This window comes from Protopterus annectens, chromosome 8.part0 (assembly GCF_019279795.1).
Source record: "Protopterus annectens isolate FY-2018-M chromosome 8.part0, PAN1.0, whole genome shotgun sequence".
In the NCBI taxonomy this organism is placed as follows: domain Eukaryota; kingdom Metazoa; phylum Chordata; order Ceratodontiformes; family Protopteridae; genus Protopterus; species Protopterus annectens.
This window is the reverse complement of record NC_056741.1, coordinates 1,027,770,523-1,027,788,474: the sequence shown is the minus strand read 5'-3', so window position 1 is coordinate 1,027,788,474 and position 17,952 is coordinate 1,027,770,523. Positions and strand designations below refer to the sequence as shown.

The following is a 17,952-nucleotide window of genomic DNA, read 5'->3' as shown; positions in this document are numbered from 1 at the left end:
TGTGTCACAATGGAGTCTGCTATGACTAGAATGTTGAACTGTGTGGAAATTTGCTTTATAGTCTTACCAGCTGAGACAACATGAGCTGTTGCTGTAAATGCTGGGGTGGTTGTTGCTTTGGTGAAATGTCTGTGAGGTGGCTAACGATACTTATTATTACAACCATGTCTGGGAGACCTAGTGGTTTCAGTAAATTACTCTTAACAGCCTCATGATTTTCCTGTATTTAGTGTGTCATCTAGTTTGTGGTATTGTGTATTACTGATAACCTGTTTGGCAGTTGTAGTAGGTGTATGTGAGAGGCTTGCCTTCAGTGACATAGAATAACTACGTCTCTCACACACTGTGTCTGACTGTTTAAGAATTAGGTGGTTATCAGTGAATATGAGGCAACTGCTGGCTACAGTAGAAAGGTGGAAATTCATAGTCCAGGTTGTTTATGGTTTGGACTGTAAGTGGTGTAGTACCATTACATGATAGTTCAGTGCCCAGTACAATGAGTTGATGAGCAAAGACAGGGAGGAGCTTCCAAAACTCACGTTCCAGTAGTGGTGGGCAGCTAAAATGCCACCAAGTATAAACAAATAACTGCAACTGGGCAGTGTTGCCCAGTGTCACACTGCCAGCCCAGCTATTGGGAATTTTGTAAATAATTCTATGTCATTTGTGAATATTGATATGATTTATACAGATGTGTGTGTAAAGTACTGAGCTAAAATGTAACCGCTGCATGCCCCATTGGAATAGAACAGGAATGTATCTGCTCTATTGTGACTGTTTAGATGCATTATGTTTAATGGAAACTGGAACGCAGGATGTTAACTTGAAAAAAATATTCAGAGAAAATAGTTGAAATTATTTTTTTTAAAATCACTGGGCCATAAACAGAAGATGGTATCTTTCAGCTTCAGTGCAGTAGAAGGCATGATGTCTAGAGCTGAAAGTTTTTTGTATTGTCTTGAAGGAGAAATAATTACTGTTTGAAATGTAGAAGTGTTTTATTGTTTTATGACATCCAGTATCTGCAAACATCTGATATATGTACTTTTCACAGAGAGATGCTAAATTCTGTTAGTTTCTGACAATGGGGGTTTAGCATGGGAACTAAAAGTCAGGTGACAAAAAGTTATGTCATCCTAGCTAACCCAGCAGTAATATTTGCTATTAATTTAAGAACTCTCTCAGAAGGAGACTATGCATTTTGTATCTGTCTTTGACCTGACAACATCAGCTAGAAGATTCATTCTCCACACTTGCCTTGCTGTAAGTATTTTTTAGGGTATAGTAATTCTTTTAAATTCAGATAGGAATATAGTAATGTATAGTTTAGATGCTTTCTTTATTTGAGACTGTCCTGCAATGTTGTTTTAAATATTTCTTGTGATTTTGAACTCTGATGTAACTGATTACTTACTGAGTATTGTCTTGTTCTATTATTTATTATTAAATATATTTAAACCTTTTAATTGTGGCTTGTCTATTTAGAGATATTTAAGGTCTTAGAGTACATGCATATCTATATGGTGATGCTGTACAGGCCACTCCTAAATAGCCTTGCTCTTCGTCAGACTACCATTTGGATTAATAGTAACATTACACAGTAAATCTTTTAAGAGTTGTCTGATGGATCATTGGACAGAGAGGGCACTGAAGATCTAGGTTTGGCCACTCAGCTGAGATCTCACCCCTATAGCTGTACCAGCGGGGGGTCTTATTAGGGATCTGGAGAAAGAGGGAGAAACCAGCCCCAGGCTGACTGTGATCTCTGCATGCTCTTAAGGGAAATTGCACTTTACTGAGTGTGTACTTGTCATCCTCCCAGAGTGTACATTCCCCAGTGTTGCCATTGGTGAGGATTGAGGCTCCTTGATTACTGGGCCAGAGCAGGGGTGTCATACCCAGATATACTTGCTCATTCCCCAAATGCCTTCATTCCATGCACTGTACACTAGTGATATTGTTTATGAACACAGCATCTCGTTTTCATAAGATAACATAAAGAGTGTGCTTGTTTCCCAGAGCATTCCTCCATCCCCATCTCCAATCTCACTCTTATCTCACATAATTATAAGTGTTGCACTCAACATCCAGAGTAGCCCCATCCACCACTTCCCATTTAATGTAAATATTAAATATAGTTTTAATCAGCAAAAGTTACCCGTAATCCATTAGAATATAATACTTGTCTTTGTGGCAGACACCCCCTCATGCCAAACATTTCCACATGCCCTGCACAATAAAGAGAATAGTTTATTGTTAAGGTTATCCTTTGCCACATCTCTCATTTTCCAGGGTGGTACTTATAGAGCTATGCTGTATCACTTTGGTACTTACTGCCTTAATGAGGCATATCAGCATGGCTAAAGTCAGTTGTGTAGCTCAGAAGGCATACATGGTACAAAAGTCATATATGCATGAGCAAACAAGGGCAGGACAGAGATGCATGCAGTAGGGGCCCATGTAATAGAAATGATCGAAGAAGTGATCATTCCATATTTTCCCAGTATAATTACAAGTGATTTATAATATAGATACCCAGTTTGGTCTCCATATTGCAAAATACCTTTTTAGGTTACTCGAAAAGATCCAAAGAAAAATCATCAAAAAAATAAGTGGGCAAATACCTTGACTTACAAGAAAACCCTAAGATTGTTAAACTTCTGCTGTTTTTCATATAGAAAGCTAAGCAGGGCATCATTGTGGCATATGACACAAGCAAAGACCAGTTTTTTTTTCTGTGAATGCTTAGGAATGAGATGATTAAATAATACAGACTGTTAGGAAAATGCAAGCAAAGTAATAACACAATTAACTGGTTTTGTGATAGCATTGTCAAAACATTGAATTATTTACCAAATGAGAGCGTTGAGACCTACAGAGCAAAATGGGCGACTTTTATGTGGATTACAAATTTCTTTGTAGGCATGTATGGCTAATAGTGTCGTTACTGAAGTAAGATGAAGAAGCTAAACAAAGGCACATACCTCACCACTAATTTTATGATGTCATAGGAACAATATGGCCTTTTATGTAAAAAAGCATCAAGTCATCTAATGCCAAATGACAGGGTTATATACTATAATGTTAGGTGATTTAGCTAGCTTCAGATCTATATCTTTTTTTACTGAACAGAAATTATAATGCAATAGTGTAACATGCTAATAAATACTCCTTATCAAGTAAAAAAAGACATAAAGTCTTCATATCATAGTGCACCATGCCAGGGTCTGTAGGTTTGAATCATATGCTCCCACCTTACTGTGCAGGCATGGCGCAGCAAGGAATAATAATTTGTATTCTATTGTTATGGGAGCCGTGTAGTAACCAGACAGCTATAGAAATATATACAGTGCATTTATGTAGTACATTGTAATACATTCTGTTCTTTTCATTCTAGCAAACCGGGATTTGGCTTCCATTATTTCTGAGGTCATGATGTATGTTTTAATTGTGGTCCTCACCATTTGGCTTGTGGCTGAAATGCTTTATTGCTATAAGAAAATAGCTGCAGCTGGAGAAGAAGCATTACAAGAAAATGCGTAAGTACTAAAATACCATTATTTATTTATTTTATATATTTTTATTCTAACTGGACAGAACTCATTTTCAGTGATGGCAATGCAGAAAACCTCCAATACAAATTATATATAAGTTGTGAAATATCTAATAAAATATTTATCACATATTCATTCAAGTACACAGAGAAAATACAAAAGCACTAAAGCACTATTTGTATGTAACATAATGTACAGGAACATTTTCATTTCTTCAGCATACAAAAAATTATTTATTCAACAAATTGCACTCGTATTATTACACAAATAAAGCAACATGAAAAATGAGTTACACCCAATTAAGAGGGTGCATTTTATATATATATATATATATATATATATATGTATATATATATATATATATATATATATATATATATATATACACATACATACACACACACACACACACACACACATATATATATATATATATATATATATATATATATATTTGTATACACACTCACACATACATACACACACATATATATATATATATATATATATATATATATATATATATATATATATATAAAATGATTATAAGTGATCAAAATGTGTAAATCTTGAAAAGGCAATACCGACACTAAACACATTGAACATTCATACTATTGAAAAGCACCAACACTGAACCCACAGAAGAAAGCAAAAAAAAAATAATTTCTTTTTGTGACCTCATCACCAAAACCCTCCACAACACTAATGCAAATTTGTCTGAATAGTGGTAGCATTATGGAAACTTTTTTTTTTTTTTTTTTTAGGTAATGGGTAGGGTTAGGGCCAGCGGCAGGGTCAGAATTAGCCCACATGACTAAGGAGGGGCAGATTGTGGAGGTAATGAAGTCAATGATTCCAGTTCTCAGAAGTCTGTTCTGTGGATTTCTTTAGTACACAATTGAAAGTTTTAGTAACTCTGCACTAGCCCATGAGTTTGGGGGTGGTGCACTGAATTTTTACTGGTTTAATTTAAAACATTGGCAAAGGTTCATAAATGGGGTTCCCCTGGCTTATGAATATTTCTTCTGGAATCCCTACCCTGGGAAAAGTAATACTAGTGCTCTGGCAATTACCTTAGCATTGGCTTTTTACAGGGGTTCTGCTTCAGGAAACTCAGTGTCATATAGTCTATAATCTCTACACTGTATTGGTAGGTATTACTAGATTTTATCAATGGACCTGCAAGTTCTCCATGGCTATCATTGTGAATATCACTTCACTAATAGGGATAGGTATCAATGGCCTCTGTACCCAAGATGTGGTGCCATATCTTTGCATTCTGGATAAATGGCATGGAAGATTTCAATGTTTTTCATTACATAAGACAAGCATAACCTAGCAACATTTTTAGCTATAATTTTGTCCATCCCAAATATCCTGTCAAAAATATGACTGTATGTCAGTTTCATCACATTTTCTAATAGGTTTCAACACAAATAATCGGTGCAGTATTTCTTACTTTATCTTGGTTTACCTGTCAATGTGTCATTCATCATCTCATGATATGGGTATAGGATTGAACATATCTGCATCTATGTTTATTCTTCTGTACTAGATGTATTTTCTCTGGCCCTCCTTAAAATACTATCTTTGCATTGTGCTTTCTTATAATTTTCTTTGCTTAGCTGCAAATCTGCCAAGTTATGAATACTTTTAACAATATGCTGACATGAAGTAGAGAGTATAGCATTTTCGCCTACAGGTACAGGTATAGGCTTTCCTTATTCCTTTATTCTCTAGTTCCTTTCCTGCAAAAAGCAACTAATACCAGTGTCTTTCTTGTGCTTTTAATTTTTTGTAGCTTTTTTTTTACTTTAGTAACTTCCATTTCAATGTGGCGACCCCTAACCGGGAAAAGCCGAAAGAATCAAACAAAGTAACTTCCATTTCAATAAGTGCCTTCTACTGAGTATCTTGTTTCTAACCTGCCCCCTTTTTAACATTAAGATTACAGAGGGGAATGAATCTAGGACTCTGTTCAGCTGTTCAGGTTCTAGTCCTCTCTTAGTAGATTTATCAGTTATCCCACCCCTACCCACCATTTCCACGTAGTATTCCTTTGTAAGTTAAAGGGTTGAAATCGTATGATGAGGTTCCGTATTATGCACTAAAGCATTTTCATTTTCAGTTCTATACTGACTTCTTTCATAAATGTAACAGCTGGGATCTGGTAAGAAACAATAGCAAGTTTCTAATATCAAAAAGTTCTGCTATCCCTTCCAATTAAAATTTAATTATAGTTCCTTTTAAAGTTTCTGCACATTACTCTTTCTCTTTTATCAGGACTGTTTTTTTTTAGCAGTGTGTCAGGGCACAGCTGCCTTCCTCCACTTTTACTAGACATATTCTAGACTGCATGGTCTTAACAATGTGTCAGTTTTACATTGGGGGCATAGTCTTTCCACAGACTGTCTAACCGTACTCCCTCCACCCATAATTTCCACAATACCTTGATATGAGGGAGGCATTAGTCAGTTATATCATCAGGTGTTAAATTAGTTATCAAAGCCAGAGTTTGAATTTCTACATGTATGAAAGGAAATGTCTTCCTGACTCCAATGACATATTATTTCCACCTTCCTCTTGTAATTTTTTTCACATCTATAGATATATGTTTCATTATATGTGTGACCATCCTGCAAGAAACTATTAGCCCTTTCAATTATTTCCAATCCACCAATACCACATATTTGGCTAACTTGGTAGCAGCACAGAGACAATATGCTGATTCTGCTACCATAACTTCTGCTTTATCAAATTCCATTAGAACAATTTAATTCTCAGCATGTTGATTTGAAATAATATGTTTGACAGGCACAGGATTTATATTTTCTTAACCAGCATGTTGGCTTGAAATCACATTTTTGTTAGGGACAACATTGCCATCACTAGATAAAAAATGTCTGACAGATATTTAGATCTCACAGACATTTGTATATTAATAAATCCAGGCTTTAGTTGCTCAGTTTTAAACAATGCTTCATTAACTAGTTATCTTTCAGTTCGTACAATCCATTTACTCTGAAAAGGCCATTTATGTAAACTACATGGGAGTGTCATTTTGGATTTATCAACCATTAAAATATTTTTCATTTTACTTTTGTGATTCACTTCTGGTTTTAACTGCAATTTTAAAATACGCTTTATATCAGTCATTTGAGATATTATCATTTTCCTTAAATCAAATATCCAGTTAGGAAATTTCTCTACTTACATCTCTGAAGACACCAGCTCAAGCTAGCTTTTTTTTTTTAGTTTTTAATAGTTTGTATAATCAGTATCTTCCAAATTGATCTACAGTATGTCACGAGTGCTTCATCTTATAGTTATGAAGACAAAATTTTAGTCCAGTCAGACTAGGTCCAAGTCTCCTGGTTGGCATATCTTTCAAAGGCAACATACTATGTCTCAATGCCAGAATTTTTCTCAGCTTCTTTAGTGATGTGGTGATCTTTGGGAATGTTATCATAAATGGCATCATATCCATCTCTTCATATAGACCAATTAAATGTTTATCAATAGCATCACTTCTCTGGGCAGCCAGGGTGGTGCAGCGGTTAGCATTGCTGCCTCACAGCAAGAGGTTTTCCAGCTCGATTCTCAACTGGAGTGCCTTCTGTGCAAAGTCTGCATGTCCCCCTGTGGTTGCGTGGGTTTCCTCCGGGTGCTCCGGTTTCCTCCCACATTCCAAAGACATGCTGTAGGTGGATTGGACACTCTAAATTGGCCTTAGGTGTGAGTGTGTGCCTTCTGTGGAAGGTTGGGCGCTGGGCTGGCAACTCAACACCGTGATCCGCTGTGGTGACCCCTAACCGGGAAAAGCCGAAAGAAGAAGAAGAATAGCATCACTTCTCTCCTGAACAGACATACTCATCTCCTGAAGAGCCATTATATGCTGACACACATTGTGTCAGTCTGCACCAATGTCTCTGTGAGTCTCCTGTTCTCTGGCAAAATATCATAGTTTATTCAGTGATGAACCCTCTTTACCCCAGAGCAGTAACTAAGGAGCCTCAATCCTCACCACTGTCTCCTGTAAGGGAGTGCCTCTAAAAGCAGGGCTAGAAATATGCAATTTCCCCTAAGGGTACACTGAGAGCAGGCTCTAAATCTGGGACTAGAATATATGCTTCACTGCTGGTCCCCAAATAAGTATCCACATCAACCCTTCAACCACTGCAGAGCACTGTGTCCCAGTTCTAGGTATCTGACAGACTCACTCTTAAATGTCTAATATTCACACATATACACACTCTTGGGAAAGACTGATACAGATTTACCTGTGATGTTTCTTTGCCCAAATTACAAGGTAACAGCTGCCACCAGTCAAATATCACAATACCCTTCAAAAGGTGTGTTCAATAAAATTGGGTAAAATAGATATTGATACAAATGGTAGCATGTAACCCAAGCAGTAATGCTTTCCGGAGTAGCCCTGGTGTTATCACAATTAAAAGTATTCACTAAATAACTAGCCTCAATGAGAAGGAGTAAAATATTTAATAATAAAAAGGATTTAAAACATTTAAATATTGAATAACAGATTCCAATAGACAACAGAGTTTCACACACAGAAATTATGACAATAATACTGTAGGATAGATCTCACATTGATTTTAGAAAACCTCTAACTAGCTATAGTTCCCTGACTATCTGAAGATTAACTGTCCCTGTGTAATTTAAATAACTCAGCAAGGCAAGATTATACTCTTATTTCTGCAAGGCAAGATGAAGAACTATGTCTACACTCCAGGCTGTTGTCTGTCCTCAGCGACTGGAACAACTAGTCTGGAAGCAACTGGACTACTACTGCTGAACAGCTCTGGAAACAACTGAATAAAAACTAAACAACTGACTCAGAACCTGCTTTTATAGCATATTTTTTTAAGTTACAGTCTTCAGCATAATGTTACTCATTTTTATTGTCCCTTTAACTATGTACAGTCTGCATGTTATTTCCCAGAAACAGCAGCATTTATTAAAGTTGTGGAATTTCAAAAGCAAAATTCCACATATTGATCTTTCATGATAAAGTGTTCTTATGAAAATAATGTCATTTTTTATCAAGAAAAATGCTGTGTGCTGCTTTCCTAGTATCAACAGCACATGTAAAAGTAATGCATTTAATTTTAACTATTTATTGTTACTTTTTGGCAAAATGCTGTTGCTTGTTTCCCTGAAACAATTTTTGTCTACACAACTTTAGTTACAAACATTCATGTACAGGAATAGGATAGCTCAATATTTAGTATTTTAAATGCTTATTTATTTTTTGCCCTGCCCACTTAAACCACATCTCACCAACCAAATCTCTGCATTGCCATAACCACTTATCTTCTCAAGCATATGCCTTCCATACATTGTTAACTGAGAGAGAGAGTGAGAGAGAGACAGCAGTGGGTCAGTCTTACCCCTAGCATTTTAGTCACCAAGTTTCAGTTCTTCAAAGTATCCCATAAGGCATTGCACTGGAGAGGATTTGTCAGACTTCCTTGTGCAAATCCAAGGTAACCAGAAGTATTCCCTCTTCTTAAAATCCGACTTTCCGGCACCACATAGGTTGTTATTTCATTCAAATCCAACTCCCAATCTTTATGGAAAAACATGCTGTCACTGTGTAAATGGTAATTTTATGCATTCATTAATCTTTAGTGATATTTCTGTGAAAAATACCTTTGTAGTAGGAATAACCTTCATTTGAATATAGAGTGCAATATGTTTATTGTGTACATTAATTTACAAACACCAGAAGGTGAAGACTGGGTACCATACCCAATAAATACATATATTCAGAGGATATAAAAAGTAATATCAGAACAAATAATTATAATAAATTGTAGTTATTAGAAGTTATTCCAGCTGACCAAATCACCAGCAGTACATTTGCTCATCCTACAGTCATTATTCATATAAGCTAAGCAATTTTGTGCATATTGCTTGGTTGTTCAAATGTTTACATAAATATGAAAATTATGATAAGATGTATAGTGAATGAATTAATATCTCTGCAGCTGTACTAAATGGAAATTTTGAAGCAAGAATGTAATATTGCTCATCATATATGTCTTAAGCTAAAACACTTCATTTGCTTGTATGCAAAATGTTTTTGGCAATTATTATCCTAAGTATGTACAGACAATGTAGATGCCTAGAAGCATCACTAGAATGATAATTGAGAAGCCTCCTGGAGACTTCACTAGGTTTTATTATATTCTGACTATCCCAGTAATTATAAAGGCAGGTGACCTGTGAATATTTTCATATGTATCTATTTATTAATGGGCTTTCAGTGATGACAACCATTAAAGACAACAACCAGCATTCATAGAAAATGCCATAGCTGTACAACCTACATTGCCCAGATGTTCTGAGATGTAATGCACTGCAACTTAGCAATTCATCCACATTTCCAAAAGGGTGACATCTTATTATCTGACTATGAATCACTCTGAGTAGATGGAACAGCTACTCAGTGGAGACCTACCACCTGTGGTACTATAATGAATAAACCACATGCAGCCATTCTAAAGACAGACACACAGACACTGACACACATGCACACAAACACACTCAAATAGACATTGCTTTTCTTTTTTTTTTTTTTTTTTAATAGCAAATGCTTTTCTGTCAACTCAGGGAATGTCAAACACAACATAATGAATCACAATTCATCAAAGGCAAAGAGATGAAGAAACATGGACATACCTCCATGCAGGATCCATGTTAATGTCTGCTCTAGAGTTTTGATTGATAGTGTTTTGATCATTTGTGGGTGGCATTTTGTGCAGCAATGAAATAGAGTTTAAGAAATGCATGTATAAACTATATACACACCCATGTGTGCCCCACCCCACCCCCACACACACACTCACACACTCTGGCCAATGTTAAACAACTTCATTTCCTACAATAAAATGATAATTATCAAGTTTGCAGTCCTTTCAATATTAAGCAAAGTATAAAAAAGGGAAAGTGTTCATGATGGTTACATTTCAGGGCATCCTACTGTATATACTGAACATGGACAGACACATGAGAAACTGTCAATGGACTGTGTGAATATCATAGCTGAGACTATATAACACAAAGAACTCTGATACTGTTGGATACAAACTGATGAAACGGATGCTAAGGTTATAAAGACAATATGAATAGTGTAAGGATGAGACAGTAGTCTTAGTTAATGAAAAAAACTTCTTAAAAGGAACAAGACACATACTTAAGAACTGCACAAAAATAAATAAATCATGAAGCCCACCTCAGTATATTAAAAATACTTTAGCAGTCATCATGGAGAAGCTATGTTTTCCAGCCATGTATAAGGAGATAGCGAAGATGTTTAAAGGCTATTTTTTATGCCAGACCAACAAAAGAAAAAAAATAACAAGAATGTAACTCTAACATTGTCAGAACTGAACAGCAATAAACAATTGCATAAATAATAGAAACATTCAGATGAATATAAAAATTATCAAATGTCAATTTAAATAATTATCACTGTCAAATGTACCAAATGTAAGGCCTCCTTAACTGCTATAAATAATGGATATCCAAAACATCATAACTCAAAGTGTGAGACCTATAATTCCAGGCTCCTTGAACTAAGAAAAATAAAATAAAAATATTAGCCAGCCTAGTGGCATAGAGAAAAAAAAGTCCTGCCCATATGGTTCAAGTTTGATTAATGTCCCATACAACTGGCAGTTTTGGTAGGAAAGATGGGCAGTGCCTATCCTGAGGGGGTGGGGAGTTGGCTCCTGGCCAACAGGCCTGCCTGTCCAGTGTTGCATGCTGAAGGTCTCAAAATCACCAAAAACAGGAGTCGGTCCAGCTTAGGGAGCCAAACACTGTAGCTGTTGCTCCTGTCTCACATGTGAAAGAGCACACATGGGTGAGTATAGTGGGAGCATAGGAAGTTGCTGCATTTGTGCAGGTATGTACTTCATCAGCAAGGGAATGGATAGGACCATAATAAAAACATGCTCAATGAAGAAACATCCCCAGCATCCCAACCCACTAGCAAAGGCTCTATGGATGGATCATTTGCCACTGGAGAGGAATGATGGTCAGCAGGCAGAAGGGAGATAAAGTTAAAAAATAGTGCAAATAAAAGAATCTCAATTCATATTAATGCTATTAAAGCATATTTACAGGATTTCTTCACCAATCTGTACCCCCACATTCCCTACTAACTCTGAAATTGCTGGTCCTCAGAGTAAGAGGAATACTGTGATACACTGACTTAGAAATGATCCCATTTTTCACTTTTAGGTTCACATTTCCAAGTAGTGCAATTGTGTTCCTCACAATTTCAGTGGCAACCCATATCCAGGATTCCTAGCTGTGCGGCTTGTCACATCCACATCAGTTCACACAGTAATACCCATCCTGTGCAACATTTTTGCAGGTTTTGGAACTGCAGAGACTAGAATAAATGACAGTATTACTCCCACTTTTAGTTTGCAGTTCAAATAGTTCTGTGAAACATAGGAAACAAAACACTGGAAGATGGCCCCAAGTCAATTGCATGTCTGAAAATATGTAAAGCAATAAGTATTGCAAATGTCAAAGGTGTGCCATGGAGGTAGCAATCAAACAGCATGCTAAGAGGGGAGTACAGAGGTTCCATCAATGCTACAACCTGCCAGAAAAATAATTAATCTAATTTAAAAATAAAATTCCTTCTATGAATGAGATAAGGGTTCTTCTATCTGATTTATGTTTAAGAAAATGAAGCGATATGTTGGTTCAAAAAGACAAGCCACAGTGAACACACACTTTATATAAGAAACAAATCTGCTTGAGTATGAAATAGTAAAACAAATATTCATTTTTATTTTACTACAAACCATGTAAGACATGGAAGGTTGTATGATAGCTATTCACAGCACAGCCCATAACACATCCCATAACAGATCACATAGTATATCCCACAACAGATCACCTAACACATCCCATATCAGATTACATAACATATCCAATAAGAGATCACATAAGATTTCACATAACATATCCCATAATAGATCACATAACATTTCCCACAACAGATCACCTTCCCATAACATATCCCATAGCAGATCACATGACACATCCAATAACAAATCCCATTACAAGACAGTTCTTATTTTTAAAACATGTTTTTGATGATTATGTTGAATGTGTTTATTCACCCAATGCAATAAGTGACAGTTTGTCCAGTGATCCTATTGCTAGAGATAATTTTAACTTTGTAAGACTACTATTCAGAAGGTCAAAGAAACTTGTCTAATTTTGTATGTGGACAAAAATTATGTATTTTTTTCTCTTTGCAGCTTGCTTGAAATGTGGGACAAGCAGATTTGTACTATTATATGTAAAGTCAGAGTACATTTTAATAGTCTTAAACAAAAGTAAATACTTTAAAAATGTAAATGCACTTTTCAATACAAAATTGTTTTAGAATGCTGATATTATTTGAAAAATGATTAGTATATATTTTAATTACAGTGCTTATGTTTTAAGCTTACTACCAATCAGGAAAGCACACAATAAGCCTTGTGATGACTGTACTTTGGGGGTAGTATCATTATCATACTTTTGATATCTGAAATTATTAATTTAATTCTTGAGAATAATTTCCTCTATTTTAAAGGGGAATATTACCAACAGATCAAGGGTGTAGCAATGGGGGCAGCTTGTGCCCCCGTCTATGTGAATTTAGTCCTGTTGGGTTGGGAAGCCAACCATATTATATATGGTACTTTTTGGCATAGAATAAGAAGAATTCTTGGATGACATCTTTATTCTATGGAATGGCCCAATAGAAGAGATAGAAGAATTTATTTCATACCTAAACAATAGTACTGAATTTTTGAAATTTACTTATAAGTGTGATAGAAGGGGCATTACTTATTTAGATACATACATTTCCCACGATGAGCAAGGTTTTAGATCTACTATCTATTGTAAAGATACTTTTTGTAATGCATATTTGCATTTTAATAGTAATAATCCATATTTGCAAAAAAGAAGTATTATTAAGTGTCAAGCGATAAGAATAGCTAGAATGACATCACATTTGGAAGATGTTAAAAGAGAATTGGAAGCAATTTCTTTGATGTTTCAAGAGAGAGGTTACCATCAGGTGGTAATTAATGAAGTATTAGATGAAGTTTATAGCAAATGGGGAACTATTTATAAACTTTTATTAGGTGTAGGGTTTACAACTCAGAGCTACATGGGCTCAGTACAAGATAAAAAGGGCCCATATGAGAAAGCATGTGTGTTAAGGTACAACTATCTTTCAAATGATATAAAAAGGGCTATTTGTGCGAATTGGAATATTTTTTAGGATGAATCATGATATTTTAAAAAAAGTGGGTGAGAGGCCAAGGTTTGTAAATAGCACAGGGGACAACTTTAAAAAGCTGCTTGAACATAAGTTTGATCCTTTACAGTCATTAAGTATGGGTACAAGGCCTTGTGGTGCATGTAATCAATGTCCGTATATCAATAAAGAAAGAAAAGTAGTTTTAAATAATAAACTGCATAGTCATGTTATATTTAAGAAAGGAAACTGTTTAACAGGGTGGTATATTTAACTATTTGTGTAACATGCTTTAATTTCTATGTGGGTAAAATGGAACGCTCACGGAAAAATAGGATTTATGAACATCTAATGACATGAAACACAAAAAGTCTAATAATGCCTTGTTTAAACATTCACAAGCATGTCACAATTTTGATAAGTTTGTATTTGGTACACTGGATATTATAAGGATTGACCCGAGAGGTGGGACTTGGAAAAATAAATTGAGGAAAAAAGAAACTGAGTGGCAGTTTAAATTAGCTACTATGTTCCTCCGAGGTCTTAATTATTCCATTTCTGTAGTACATTTTTTATGAGAGAATGAATGATATATAGTCTTAGTTTTAGATTTTGATCAACATTGTTTTTTTTTTCATGTTGCAAAAGTTGGTTTTAATAAAGTCTTATTAATTTTTATAGGTAGGATTTTTTTAAAAAGTTGGTTATTGATTAATGCAAAGGTTAGTGATTGGTTAATTACTAATTACTAGCCGTATTTAAATGTTCTAATCATTTATTCCATGTATTCTGAAGAAGTCTCTTCTGTATCCTAAGCTGTGGCATGTTTTTCTGGGACCTTTCTTGTTTTGTTTTATATCATTATCATATGTCTTGGATGGAAGCTGCAATGCACTGGAGCACATTACATTGTGTAGTAGTGGCTGGTCTACTGTACCCATAGCAGAGGCAATCCTCTGTCAACATCCTACTTCCCAAATCTCAGTGGGTCACTGTCTGCAGGCTGCGCCAGTGTTTCCCCCTCAGTGAAGAAGATCTGTATCTCTGGACCATTCTTCTGGAATTTGGTCTTAAATATAATGTGTTATCATATGCTCCCACTCCTTTCAGGCAGTATGGAAGGCAACATTCTCACCCATTTATTTCTTCAGAACATGCAGGCCTACATGGGAACAGTAGTAGATATTTATGGAGAGTTAAGGCTCTGCCCTTCTCACCATATGACTGCTCTTAACTTAATGTTAACTGTAAGAAAACTACAATTCATAGAAATGGTAATACTGAAATTCTAGTAGCTCTAGAGCAAAAAATACAGCTTAAACCAAATTCTACTTATAGTTTAGGCAAAACTGCACTATGCAATTTTGCAATTAGTAAACAGGTTATATACACATTGTATTTAGTACTAAATACAATTAAGTCTATTATCTTACTTTGAAGTGTCTGTCTTTGTTTTGCACTGAAACACACTAAGATCTCGCACATTTTTCCTTTCTTTTTTCTTAGGTCAGACTATTTAGCCATTGCATCTGAGAGTAAAGAGAACTGTGCAGGTGTCCAGGTGGCAGAATAGTGAACGGGCTGCACAGAGGAAGTGGAATAATATTCGTACACAAGGTAAGTAGGGCTCACCCATTCTATGCACAATATGATACGGGTCTTTGTTCTGTTTGTATACTATAACAGGTCTACCTCAGCGAAATGTTTGTTCAGACAAATATGCATGGCTCTATTGTGCAGTCTTCCATCAAGCAGAAACTTAAAGCAACACGGTCTGTGATAAGTACACGTCTGATGTTCAGTGGCACAAAAATGAGTTAAGAGAAGTGCTGAGGAAAAGAAGGCAAGCAGCCTCTCAGAATTATGACTACTTTTTGTCTCACTCCGCCTTCCTATGCACACAGTAATCTAAAAGCACATCAGTATCACTTTTCTTAAATGGGAAAGATTCTTAAAGCCCTCATCATCTCTGTATTTCAGAATGAAGTAGAACACCTACTTTAGTCTCATACAAATATTTTAATTCGAAACAGCAGTAGACATGCTGCAAAGCTGTGATTACTCTGTAGAGCTAATGATCTAAAAACAACATGAGAAAAGATCACCAGCAAAGGCATACAGAAACAAATGCAAACAGCAAGATAATGAGAGAGATGTGATCTCTATGAACTCAACAGTGTTAGCAATACTGGTAATTGATACGGCCATAACATCAGTCCTGACATCAACAATAATGGCCATCAAGGGTGATAATAGACTCACAGTGTCCCAGTGCCAGAGGTAAGCACCACAAATCAAACTATGACTTCCGTTTACAAGCTGCTGACTTTTTATCATGCATGTGAAACCCTCACCTCTTACATTCAGATTCATAGGTAGAATTTTCCTCTGCCTTGGTCATTCTTATAAAATAGCTTCATATTAATATCAGTTTCATAGATATTTCACTTAGCTGCTCTCCTTCACTAGATAAGCCCTATATTTAAGAATCTCTCTCCCCTTAAGAACTTCTCCGTGCTCTTTCTTCTATCTTCAGACCAATCCTTACCAATATTTTATTTTCCCTACTTTTTTAGCTCCATCAGTTGATGCCAACAGCTCCTGTCCTCATTCACCAAGTCTACTGGATTAGCCTTAGCCTCCCATAGGCTCAACATGACCCAGTGGGGAGATTGTGGATGCTGAGGTAAAGTCACACTGCTTTTGGGAGCACTGCCTAACCCACCACCCTGAGGTAGCCTTACAAATTCCACTATGACTGCATTCAGGAGGTGCATGCATACTTCCTCGCAAGCACAACATCCAGACATTAAGCAGCACACTGCTTGCTGTGCAGAGGCTGACAGGCTTTTCAAGCTGTTTTTGTAATGTGCCAAGCTTCCTCCCTCCTCCCATGATGGGTGAGCTGGTATCACCTACTCACTCCCATCCTTCCCCACCTGCACCCTCCAGTGCCTATACCACTTATCAAACACAGGTTTTTTAGGGTGCAATCAAGGATTTATCCCTCTGTATCATGGAAAAAAGGCTACATCCACTATTTCTTACCACTACTCCATTCTCTTTTATATCCCCTAGTCACCCACATTCCAAATAATACATTCCTCTAACTTCCTTTCCCAGGTTTGTTATTGTTGTCCAGCTACCCCATAGCTCAAAATGTCTATCTTGGCAATTAGTTCATAACACCATCCTTCAATCTCTTCACCCTATTTATATTGTCCTCCTTTATCTTACCCCAGATACACACACCATCCTATTGAGTATCTCTGCTATTACATTCTTCACTCATTCTTCCACACAATACTTATATTTTCTCTCTTCCTAACCCTCTACTTCCAACTGTACCTCCAAATATACATATTCTTCAGCATTTCCTTAGTACCAGTCCTCAAACCTTCTCCCAGCTCTGTGCTGTATTTCTTTAAATTCTGCCCATTTTTCACATTCTTACCACATATGCATGTAGTTTGTCTGCTCATCTACATACCATCTACAGAATAATTCAACACAGTACCTTTATCTTTACTCCATACACTTTCCACCACTGCTGTATTGGATTTCTGTCTAATAGTTTCCTTCTCAGTATTAAACTCTCCAAGACAAGTTCTTTCTCCTCATCATAGAGTTTATCTACCATCTCAACCCATGAGATTTTTGAATATTCCACTGGTTCTTCCTTCTCAATCATTCTAGTGAGCTGAATATCCTCTAAACCAATGTAATCCACGTACGTAATCACAAGTACTGTTTCCACACACTCCAGAACTTAAACTGATACAGAACCAGCTAAACTCTGGTTATTTGTACATCCTTTGTTTTTAGAAACAGAAGCACTATATTCCTTCTCCATGCTTAAAACAATGCTGGGCTTTGATCTCATATAGTTGCCATCACACTCATCTGTTAGTACCTCCATAGCACTGCTCCTCCCAGTCACCTTCGATCTAGGAATGGGAGAGTAGCAAGCTCACTGATGAAAGCATGGGGTCCTTTATTAAAAATCACAAAATACAGTATATACATTGTATATAAAAATCACAAATTATTTACAAGTTAGTCACGTTTTCAACAACAAATCATTTTGTTTAC

At 36.1% G+C, this 17,952-nt stretch overlaps 1 protein-coding gene across 1 annotated transcript in view; it reads left to right on the top strand.

The window, feature by feature from the left end:
• The window catches only part of SCN1B (sodium voltage-gated channel beta subunit 1), an 863,611-nt gene that overhangs the window by 788,001 nt on the left and 57,658 nt on the right, over nt 1–17,952 (top strand). The window contains exons 4-5 of the mRNA XM_044080512.1: nt 3,398–3,539; nt 15,367–15,477. Of these exons, the coding sequence (XP_043936447.1) occupies nt 3,398–3,539; nt 15,367–15,433 (209 nt within the window). The 3' untranslated portion in view covers nt 15,434–15,477. The remainder of the gene's footprint in view (nt 1–3,397; nt 3,540–15,366; nt 15,478–17,952) is intronic.